The sequence below is a fragment of the Rosa rugosa genome, chromosome 5 (assembly GCF_958449725.1).
Source record: "Rosa rugosa chromosome 5, drRosRugo1.1, whole genome shotgun sequence".
Taxonomy (NCBI): Eukaryota; Viridiplantae; Streptophyta; class Magnoliopsida; order Rosales; family Rosaceae; genus Rosa; species Rosa rugosa.
The window spans coordinates 18,543,909-18,554,893 of record NC_084824.1 but is presented as its reverse complement, the minus strand read 5'-3'; the positions used below and the strand labels follow the sequence as shown (position 1 = coordinate 18,554,893).

The 10,985-nt window shown below is 36.7% G+C and overlaps 1 protein-coding gene across 1 annotated transcript; it reads right to left on the bottom strand.

The window, feature by feature from the left end:
- Nucleotides 1-753: 753 nt before the first annotated feature.
- LOC133711029 (E3 ubiquitin-protein ligase MIEL1) lies at nucleotides 754-3,793 on the bottom strand. The gene is made up of 12 exons (XM_062137193.1): nucleotides 3,600-3,793; nucleotides 3,397-3,484; nucleotides 3,253-3,309; nucleotides 3,131-3,163; nucleotides 2,955-3,032; nucleotides 2,730-2,773; nucleotides 2,576-2,616; nucleotides 1,873-1,955; nucleotides 1,696-1,787; nucleotides 1,538-1,607; nucleotides 1,345-1,386; nucleotides 754-1,169 (listed from the first exon to the last, which is right to left on the bottom strand). Exons 1-12 carry the CDS (start codon nucleotides 3,647-3,649, stop codon nucleotides 1,044-1,046), a joined length of 804 nt encoding a protein of 267 aa, XP_061993177.1. The 5' UTR covers nucleotides 3,650-3,793; the 3' UTR covers nucleotides 754-1,043.
- Nucleotides 3,794-10,985: the final 7,192 nt, after the last annotated feature.

Sequence of the window (10,985 nt, the reverse complement as noted above, 5' to 3'; positions counted from 1 at the left end):
TTAAATAATAAATTGACTAATCATAACTTTTAGAAAGAAAAAAAAAAGAACTAAAAAGTGGGAGTAAAGCGATATGTTTTAAAAACCAATGACATTAAATATTTTGAAATTCTAAATTATATGGTATCTCACCCCATTTAATTACAATTTATTTAAGGAAAATTTAAATTAGATGGTTTCTAACTTTATTCTTGTTTTGAATGAGGATGTCATGTATAGAAATTCATTGTGTTTTATAATTATAGAATAATATATGGAAGATATGATTATTATTATTTTTTTTCTAGTACATAGATGTCTATTTTTGTCATTTAATCTACCTATAAAATCTGATTTAAAATATAAAATAATAAGGATGTGTATTGGGGTGTGTATTTAAAATTTCTCGTCTCTCTCCGGTTATTTTTTTAGACAGATTCTATTAATACCTCTTCATGCTACTAAGCAGAGTCATTCCACAAACGTCCATTTTTGTTCGTGCGTATGATAACATTACCCATCATCTTCAACAAATGCCGAGTTCTTATTTTACTCATGCTTATCATCAACCCAATACTGCATCTCACAAGTTAACTCACTATTTCAATCTTTGGAATGGGGAACTACGCGTCCTGCTTTTATTTCTGATGTAATCGCTAAAGAGTTCAGCTCCTAGTTCTAATAAGAGTTATCATTCATTAATTAGGACTTGGGAGGATGTTACATTCTGCATTGATGGTCTAGCAAGATAAAATTTTCTCAATACACGGGAACTTTAGTTCAAGAATCAACTTTCATTAGTCCAGAACAGAATTACAGTATATATAATGTTTACATCAACCCCAAGACTGATTACATGGGTTTTGGAGGAAAAATAGCCTGGAAAAAGTCTGATGCACACATAAAACATTACAATCATTTTAAATCAACCGTAATGCAATGGTACATGATTAATTGAGGATAAAAATTGAATCAATCAATTTCCCCTTTCCAGGGCACATTTGAGGGTACAAGCTTTCACTGCACCTACCGGACTGGACATATTCGTGGGAAACATCTTCTGATCATTGAGGAAGAACTGGAGGGGCAATTGTGCGGGTGTTGTATGATTTGCAGTGGTTGCATTTCTGGCCAATAATGTGGAAGTAAACTTCGGTTGTGTCATTGCAGTCATTGCACAGGATCCAAACCTACAAATTACCATTGCTTCTTAGACTTGTACAGGTATACGGTATAAAACAGAAAAGACACTTATTCCTCGAGACTCAAAAGTCTAAACCAATGCAAAAAGCAGTGTCCTGGGATTAGAACCACAGTGACCTTGTTTTTCTATAGGGAGACCTGAACAAGGATGAAAACAAGTACCTTCTTATTCCGATAATCCTCGGGCATAACAGTTGCTTCTATCTGGATAGTGTGCAAATGCTCAGATTAGTACGGAATCATCATTAATATCATGTAACCGGGAAAATTCAAATGACACAAGAAATATTTGATCCAATCTATAAGTTAACTGCAATTTTCCACAATATTATGCAGTTAAATTCGATAAGCCTACCTCTTCATCTATTCTCTTCCACGTTCTAGACATGTCAATCACTGACTTGGAGCATATTGGACAACAATATCTGAAAAATTAAAAAAGAATTCAGGTCAGGGAGAAAATGATCATTTTTAAACTTGTAAGCTGATGAAATTAAAAGAGCTGCCACTTACTTGTCCCGCTTTATCATTTCGTTGTAACATTCACAATGCATTGTGTGCCCACATTTCAATACAGTAGTGTCTTTCAGCGAGTCAAAAAGGAACTAAAGAAGACAAGTTTACTCAGTTAAGTTTGGACATGACAAGGTTTCCTATTCGTAACACTACTAGGGATATCTGCATACAAACCTCGTAACAAATGGGGCAGTGGTGCCGCATGGAGTTCTCTACACACAGGTGATTATCACGCAAGCCAATCGAATAGCAAGACCCTAAAAAGTTATAAATTAAAATGTGAATGTATGCTCAACAAAACTTAACATCATTGAGAGAAGTTTGTTTAGAAAAGAAAGATCCAGCATGGCATACGAAGTATGATATAAAATTATCGATTGACAAACTAAAACAGATGCAATCCCATTATTAGTATTTCCATGGAAGATAATGAGAAATATACACAATTGAAAAGCTTTAGCATCATCAATGACCGATCAAAAAGCATACATGTAGTTTCATAATCCCTAAATCAGAGTGATATAAAATCTTGCTTTACCACTCTTTCCATGTACAGGGTATTGCAGACAGAGGCTTATCACATCCATTATATTCCACAATTCAATTCCCAAAAATCAGAACTCGTCAAAACAATTGGAAAGACGTTTGATCAAGGACTGGTAGCACAAAACTCAACTAGTTTTCTAAAACTTAAAATGAGAAGTTTCTTAAGAAGACACATATAAAATTCTAAAACTTAAAATGTGTTTTCCAAAACTCATTGGTCCTAAGGATAGATGTAATAAATTCAAAGAAACGAAGCAATTGCAAGAAGTTCATTGAGAACACATATACAATATCAGAAACCATATTTGTCATAATCGTTGCAGGTACATACCACACTTCTTGCAGTGATAAAAATGTTCACGACCACCGATTCTGTTTTCCACATTATAAGTTAGTTAGAACACAGAAAATCCTTAAAATCTCAAACATATTACTGACAAATCAGCCATATAAAAACAGTAAGTAGATACTGAAACAGGACTAACCTGCAGATCCCACAATCATGACAGTGAAATTGCCCTTTCTCTGTCTGCAAGTCATATATGAAAAAGCTTACTTTAAATAATGGCCAAACCACTAGTCACGTACAAAGATCACACACCAATATCAAATCCGAATCCAGTAGACTCTAGATTAGAGACGGACAAGTCAATAACATGAAAGACAAAAACTTTCACTGGGATTGACAGTAATCAAAAATTCAAACTTACATCATCATCATAGAACTTGCAAATATCACAGAAATATTCCCCCATACTAACGCCGCAGTTGGTACAAACTTGAGCCACCTAAAACCAATTCAGACATTGAACAAAAATCAGAACCCAAAAGGCTTCTTCTTTTTCTCTTTTCATGGATCAAAATCAACACAAGAACACACACATACCGGCTGCTCTGTGTCACAGACTGAACAAATAACCTGAAACAGCATCACAATCACCACAATGAGACCAGAAAACCATAAATTACAAAACAGAGAGCTCAAAGTCATGAAATGAGTTCACATACTTGTTTAACATCGTGGCGAACGAGCTCATGGCGATCAAAGGGGTTGCTCAACATGCTCTGAAGAAATCAAATATGACCCGGATAAGATTGGACAAGACCAAAGCTAAGAATTGAAACAATGGTTCAGTAAATATATAAATTTACCGTGGCTTCATTGTGACAATGGCGACATGGGTAGATCTCGTTACAACACGGAGCTCGAATCTGGCATCTCCTTCTGTAATGCTTGCATCTACAAAGACAGAAAACCCAGAAAGATTAAGCAAAAACAAATCAAGCCAATTTGACAAAAAGCAACAATCTTTGAGAGAATGAAGAGGAAAGGATTAATGGGTAGATAGACGCACCCGTAACCCATCTTCCCAAAACTGGGACGTTCATTGCCTGAGCCTTCCATGAGAGTTGGAGGAAGGGAAGGGGAATTGCAGACAAAGCAAAGAAGAAGTTTCCCGATTTGGGAAGGATGGGAGTTTGGCTTCTCTGTTTGTCTGAATCCCCTCAATTACAAAGAGACAGAGACAGAGACAGCCACCCCCATCAACCTTGGGGGGGGGACTACTTCCCCCATTAAAATTTGTCCTTTTTATTTTTTATTTTTCATGAAAATATTAAAAAACTAAATAAATCGGTTATTTACTATTTGGGCAATGGCTGCATATGCCCACTTGGAATGAGGATAAGGTGAGGAGGGAGAAAGGGATAGGCGCCGTTTTTTGGGCGAATCAGAAAGCAGAGGAATGAGAGGCAGGGTAACCAAATGAAGCAAACACTTGCAGAAGCAAACCCTTGCAGAGGCACTATTATTTGCTTTTTCCCTTTTTCATGGAAAAGGGGGAGTGAACCCAAGAAGAAATGGCATCACTGACCAAAGTTTTAGCAACATTTAGGTTTCTGCTATACAGAGCTCAACATGATTCACCATTTTAATGCCATTGTGACAGTGGGGTCATTAATTTTTTGGGCTATTAGAGCAAAGGTTGATGAGCATTAAATTCAGAAAATAGAAGGGTTGGTCCAACCAGAAGGTACATGTTGATGCAGTAAGAAGGGTAGTGTGGCCACTCATTCTCTAATTCTACTATTGACTTTTCTTTCTATTTTGCTGTTTTTGTGTTAGGAACTTTTTGAGGCTCTGGAGGGTTTGAGAGTTTCAGCTAGGGATAGGATTGGGGTCCTTGGGGAACTTGGTAGGTGACTATGGTTATGAGAAGTTAATGCCTTCTTTGATGGACTTTTAATTAGAGTTATAGATGGAGATTCATGGAGCACCTCTGTGTCTTTTGTAAACTTTATCCTTGCAACTTTGTGTGATCAAAAACTTGAGGGGCCTAAGTGAGTTGAAGGGTTTTAACTTTCCATTCTAAGAGCGACTCCACCGGTTTGTTTTTGACCGGTCACCAGCTAGGAAAAGCTGAGGTGGTGACCAAAGAGGGAAAAGTCCAGTTTCCACCGGTTGCTTCTTAACCAGCTAAAGGATGGACTTTCTTGACCGAAGCCAAGAAAAAAAGGCAACTCCCTGACATTTTCCTTGACCCAGCCAAGGCCTCTGCCAGCTCGGCCCACACCCAAACGTGGGTGACGTCTGCGGAGAGAGAAGAGAAGGCGACGCGCTGATGAAGAGACTGAAGGAGGAGACGCTGACGCGTGGCGCCGCAGCAAGCATAAACTTAAGCCCAGTCGCTTGTCGCGTAGCGATAGAGAGGGGGCCGGCCTTTGCCACGTGGAAGAGAGCCGTTGGTCCACTTTGAATTCTGATTGCAACGGTCAATTAATCTCAGCCCTTCGTTTCAATTAAATGGGCGATCCTATGGCAAACAATTAACATGCATTATATATGTTTGTAACGTTAATAAACGGTAACAAAATGAACAGGTTTTAATGATAATCATGAAATTGTCAACAGAGGATATTCACCAAACGGTACCTATCATTAAAACTTGTTCATTTTTCATGGACCAAATAGGTACCGTTTGACTATCCAGCAATTGGTGAGTAAGGCAGCAATTATTAACTAATTGTTAATATGATCACATATTTGGTTTCCTTGACGAAGTGGTGTTAGCTCAGTGGTTAGAGCACCCACTACCTAAGATCAAGGTCCTAGGTTCGAGTCATCATGGGGGTAGGAGTGAAATCCTTTGATCATCTTTAAAAAAGATAAAAATATATATATATATTTGGTTTCCTCTGTTTGGTTCTAACATATGGTTCATTTTTTTTTTGTTGATCTGGAATATATGTTTCATATATATATATATATATATCTGAAATATATGGTTCATTTTAACAATTGGTTTCCTCTATTTGCTGCATATTTGGTTTCCTCTATTGACATCTTTTTGCTATATCCTCTGCATTTGTGTTAGAACCAAATAGTTGTGATCAGGTTTCTCGATTGGTTGCATATTGACTTCCAAACCTACTAAAAGTTGACTAAAGCATTAGATTAGACTAGTGACTTACCGGTTCATTTGTTGTTTTCCTGGTACTGATCTAGTCCATGATCTGAGATGCATTGCATTGACCACGGCTTCCCTCTATGTATTGAAGCAAAGAAGGGAGTGAAGAAGCTGGTGGACTTGAATACTGATTTCTTGAAGAACATATATCCTAAGATCGAGTTGGAAGGCCCTCATCTTTGCTTCTTGTATAATGGGTTTTGCGGAGCTCCCTGAGGAGGTCGATCCTTTAAGCTTGATTATGAGGATTTCCTACATTCTAAAAAAAAAAAAAAGAGCATGCATGTAGGGTGAACAAAGCAAACTTGAAACTAAAAAAACATATGTAGGGTGAGAAGAGCATGTAGGGAAAATGATATTTTCGGTACTATAAATGGGTGAACAAGGTAAACTTGAAACTAAAAAAAAGTATGTATTGTGGGAAGAGCATGTAGTGTGAATAAAGTGGTTCGTAGGGTGGCAATAGCCGCACCCTTAACAAAATCTCTTCCTATCAAAGCCTGATTTTGGGGAAAACGTGAACTTTAGTTAACTTTTTCTTTGGAGGATAAGAATTTATATATAGTATTTGATTATCATTATCAACATTCAACTTTTATTGGTTTATATGCACAGTATAGTTTTGAGGACTAAATCGCTTCTAATTAATTAGAATAATATTGGACGAGACATGTGTCAGTTTAGGAAACAAATAAGAGGAAAAAAAAAAAAATTAGTGGCACAAAATCAAGATAAGTGATTGGCAGATTGGTAATTCAAGCTAACTATTGGAATATTCAAAAAATAGTTGTTTAGGATACTTTGAGTGACTTGTGCAGAAAAATTAGTTTAGACTACGAATTCCAATAAAAAATAGCTGCAATGCCCGTTTAGCAGGTTAGGTATGAAACGTTCCTGCGTCAGGGTACTTTCGAGTTTCGGCGATGGCCTTTGTTTGGTGGGAATTTATGGATGGTCCTTCCCTACTACATTTTTGATATGGTGGAAATGGTAAAGATGGTCGGTTGCTATCGAGGATGTCTTGGTTCTCTATAGAGTGAGTTTTGTAGTTTGGAAGAATTGTTGGTGGTTGGAACTTCCAACTTGGAAGTGTTTTGAGTCTCTACTCTCTAGTGGTGGCTCGCAGAATGGGCGGTTATTAGTCAGAATCTATTAGGTCTTAGTGGTGATGGAGGCAACATCTGGTGGAGCTAAGGATAGACGATGGTTCCTCTTCTACACACCAGGTTGGTGGTAGGTATCTAGTTTCGTTAGGCCAGTCCGATCATTTGGAGGGGCTTTTGCTCTTGGGGTGGAGCCAAATGAAGTGATTATTAGGGTAGGCCAACTGGAATCTGTCTACATTATCCTCGACTACTACTTTTATTCTTCAAATTTAATTAAGTTGCTCCACCACCATGATTATAGTGTTTGACCTGACCTTACGTTCATGAATCACTTACTCAAGTTTAGGTTTCAGATCGCATATCTGTAGAGGCGTCATATGAATTTATCTGTAGGGAGGGTAACACAGTAGCGGATGTGTTAGCTAATCATGATACACTTAATGTTGGTTCTAGCTAGTAGGATTCTCTACCTGCCTTTATTGCTGGTCTGTATGGGCGTGATATGTCTTCTGCAAATGCTTATAGGTTTCATTAGATTTTTGTTTTATCCAACTTTTTGGTTGGAGGTGGTTTGTTTGGTTTTTGTTGTTTTCGATAGTGTATTTATATCCATTTTATTCTTAGAAATTATTCTATGCACCGACTGTGCAAATGTTCCAACACTTATAAGATGATCTCAACCTTTAATATTTATAATTAATATTTTTATTAATAACCTAAGAATGTATTTAATATAATTTAACCATCTATTTATGTCGGTACAAGTGCACGTCGGTGCACTGAATCCTCCCCCATCTATTCTTAATAGGGTTTTGGTTTGGCTCCCCAACCTTTTATAATTACATTTTTTTTATTATTATAATAAAATAAGGGGATGGGGGGTGAGTTTCCGGAGTGTAGCAGATTTTTCTCCTTCGAGATTGAAAGTGAGACTTGTTCACTACATTGTCTACCTCTGAGAAACTAATATCACCTAATCTTTTATTTAAAGTGATTATTACGTGTAATTTTGCTCGCTTATAATAAAATTAACGTCCACGTTTTTTTAAGAAAATATTTATTGAATAATTAAAAAGAAAACTTTAGATTTGATTGATTTCTTTAGAAATTAAATAAACATAAACAGTTCCCACCGCAGAGAAACTAACCACCACTTAATAATAATTCTGAAACACATAAAATAAGTTGAAACGAGATCTAGACAGAGGGAATATAGAGATCTACAAGAGAAAAAAGGTCTTTTTTACATTCTGAAAAATCTGAAGGTGGAGTAATGGGTAACATGACACCACATGCCTCTAGAGGTGTATGGGAACTGTTTCTTTCTTGTACATTTCCAACTTCGTCTGGATGGTGCTGGATTATTCATTGCCATATATTTAATCTCTCTGTTCAACGCTACCTCCTAGAGTCCTAGAGGTCTGTGCAATCGGATGTGATGCTGGACCCTGAGATAAATACAATTTCCACTGCTTGTGCTGCACGCTTTCATTGGTGCTTGTTTCCTTTCCCATCTGCCATCTTGAGGTCCCCAAAAATTGCAGAGTAGCTTTGGTGTACTTCAACTGATTTCAACACTTGGTAATTTCTCAAAATAGAAAAAGAAACCAAGGGGATGGTGATGATCTCAGAGTCTGGACTTCTGGTTTCCTTTGCATTACTCTATGACATTGGTGGATCTCTACTTTAATTTCTTCTTCTACCATATATCATATATAGCGGAACAAAGTCTTGCTCTATCACAGCTTTAGCTTCTGGCTTTGTCTCTGCCTGGCTATATAGTATATATGGTAATCACCCTATATGACAACTACTGCATTTATTTGCATGCATGTGACCAGCTTACAAGTATATGACATTCAATTCTATGGGTTTGGCCTTTGCAGGCTGGGTCAAAAGACATAACATGCCACAGGTACAATATTGCGGATTTGAGACATATGATGACTTATTTGACAACCCAATAGACTCTCATATTCAACACTAGGAAATAAAAGAATGGCTTTAAAAGAATAGTTTATCAAATTTTTAGAGATTATCTTTGCAGACATTAACAACTCGAAAATGGTCAATATTAGGTTTCTATTGAGACTGCAGTCCTGCACCGTGACATATGCCAAGGAGAGAGAAAATGTTTGGTGAGGAAGGTTGAAACTTGAAAGGATAGCTTTGATCAACATTATTCAGAAGTCTTCCATGTGCAGCATTATTAGAACGAGTTACTGAGTTACATATGAATATTGAGTCATTAATCCTGATCACACAACAAAGATTAAACAGATAAATAAAAGGTTGGGAAAGATTTGGTTCTACAAGGGTGTTTCTAAATTATGTACCCAGCAAAAATCTTTATACACCCGGCCCTAGCAAATATTTATCTAATTTCCAGATTTGCCCTTTTTATTAAACAACTAATAGTAACTGGAAAAAAGAAAGAAAAAAAAGAACTTGCAACATGCATCGTCTTCCCTTTCCCCCAATACGAGCCATCTGTTTTCTCTTCCAATATGAGAACTAGAATTAATTTCCAGGAACTAGATGTTTATGCATTCCAAAGAAGAATGGAGGAATATGTAAATATTGATGATGTACTCATTGGTAGATATAAATTACAGAGACAAGATGCCCAACCAAATCTTCTCTTATATAGAATAATAGGAGTAGAAACTGAAAATTGAATAAATAAACCTTCATCTGGTTTCTTGTTTAACAGAACAATTCTGAAATTCAGCGATGAAGTGCAGGCTGTGCAGCAAACCTTTTTTTTTTTTTTTTTCAAATAAAGGATAATATTGAAATAATTGGGTTAATTTTGTTAGGGCTGGGTGCAAAAAGATTTTTGCTGTGTACATTTAGAAAGACCGTTCTACAATCATTGATGGGGATACATACCATCTGTGTATAATTTGCCAACTCTCTCATTCTTCTCTCTCCCTATCATTTTGACTGTATAACTTTAGTATGTATTGACCACAAAAACTAACATCGATCAGTACCCTAAACATTTCTCTTGGAGTACTCCAGGGGATAGGGATAGTTATCCCCTTTTGCAAGCTATCGCGGATTCGCGGTTGATGATTAAATAGTGTTGGATGATACCATGAAGGTATATATTCTAAATGCTCCATTTTGATGTACTCATCTTGTAGCCAAGTTATAATTTATTACATGAACAGATTTGTTTTCACAAACCAATTATATTTGGTGATCAAATATTAAATATATAGGAGCTGCATTCAACTAGAGGAGACTGAGCAAGGGAATTCCAGCTACAGGTATGTGTAAATCTAACGATTACTAAAAAGACGCTAATTGTTATGCTCTTTGTACATTTTGTGCTGATAACGTTTTTCTACAGATCATTAAGGGTTCTTGACCTAAGTTTTTCCATTCCTATCCCCAGGTCATTGTGTCCCAGGGACCCTTCTTTCGGGGTTGTCCATAGTAAACTGTCTAATATATTTTCACTGGTTCATAGTTCATTAATATTATTCCTTCAATGAAAGCTAAAAGTTCATCTTCATTAGTTCATCAACTTTGGTTATAAGTATGACCACTACGCAACAGAATAGATTATTGTCTTGGTGAAATGCGGATATACAACCCGAAAACAAAGGAAAGACTGAGAGCCTAGCTCGATCTAATAGCTGGAATTGATCTTCCTAACTCTAGTAAAGCCACCCATGTCATAAAAGAGAGCGGAAATTAAAAACGGAGGAGGACCTGAATCTGTAATTTGTGGTTTGATGGAAGTGATCTTCCTAACTCTAGTAAAGCCACCCATGTCAAATGATGAGTGCTTCAAACCACCTAAGGTACCACCCATGTCAAAAGCATGAGGTCCAATGTGATAGGTCGACAAAATCACAAGTCGAATTTTGTCTCACATTGGAAATTTGGAAAGAAAGAAAAAAATCAGCGAGCAAAATGTTTCCTAAATTAATCCTAAGGGTGAATTCCACAAATGGTCACTCAACTATGACTCATTCGACACTTTGGTTACTAAGTTTCAAATATATCACTTTGGTCACTCAACTATTACACTGTCAATCACTTTAGTCACCCAAGGGGCATTTTATCTCACTTTGTTCACTTCTCCCAATCATTTTAATACATATTTCTCAATTTTTCACAATTAGTTGGACGAAAATATCATTAATATTGTGGC

Bases quoted from the DNA above. Each gene is read 5' to 3' on its own strand.
- LOC133711029 (XM_062137193.1), bottom strand. From the start codon at position 3,649: ATGGAAGGCTCAGGCAATGAACGTCCCAGTTTTGGGAAGATGGGTTAC. The intron at 2,617-2,729 runs GTTAGTCCTGTT...TGTGGAAAACAG, and splicing joins CATGATTGTGGGATCTGCAG to AATCGGTGGTCGTGAACATT. The intron at 1,608-1,695 runs GTAAGTGGCAGC...TTAATTTTTCAG, and splicing joins GAAATGATAAAGCGGGACAA to ATATTGTTGTCCAATATGCT.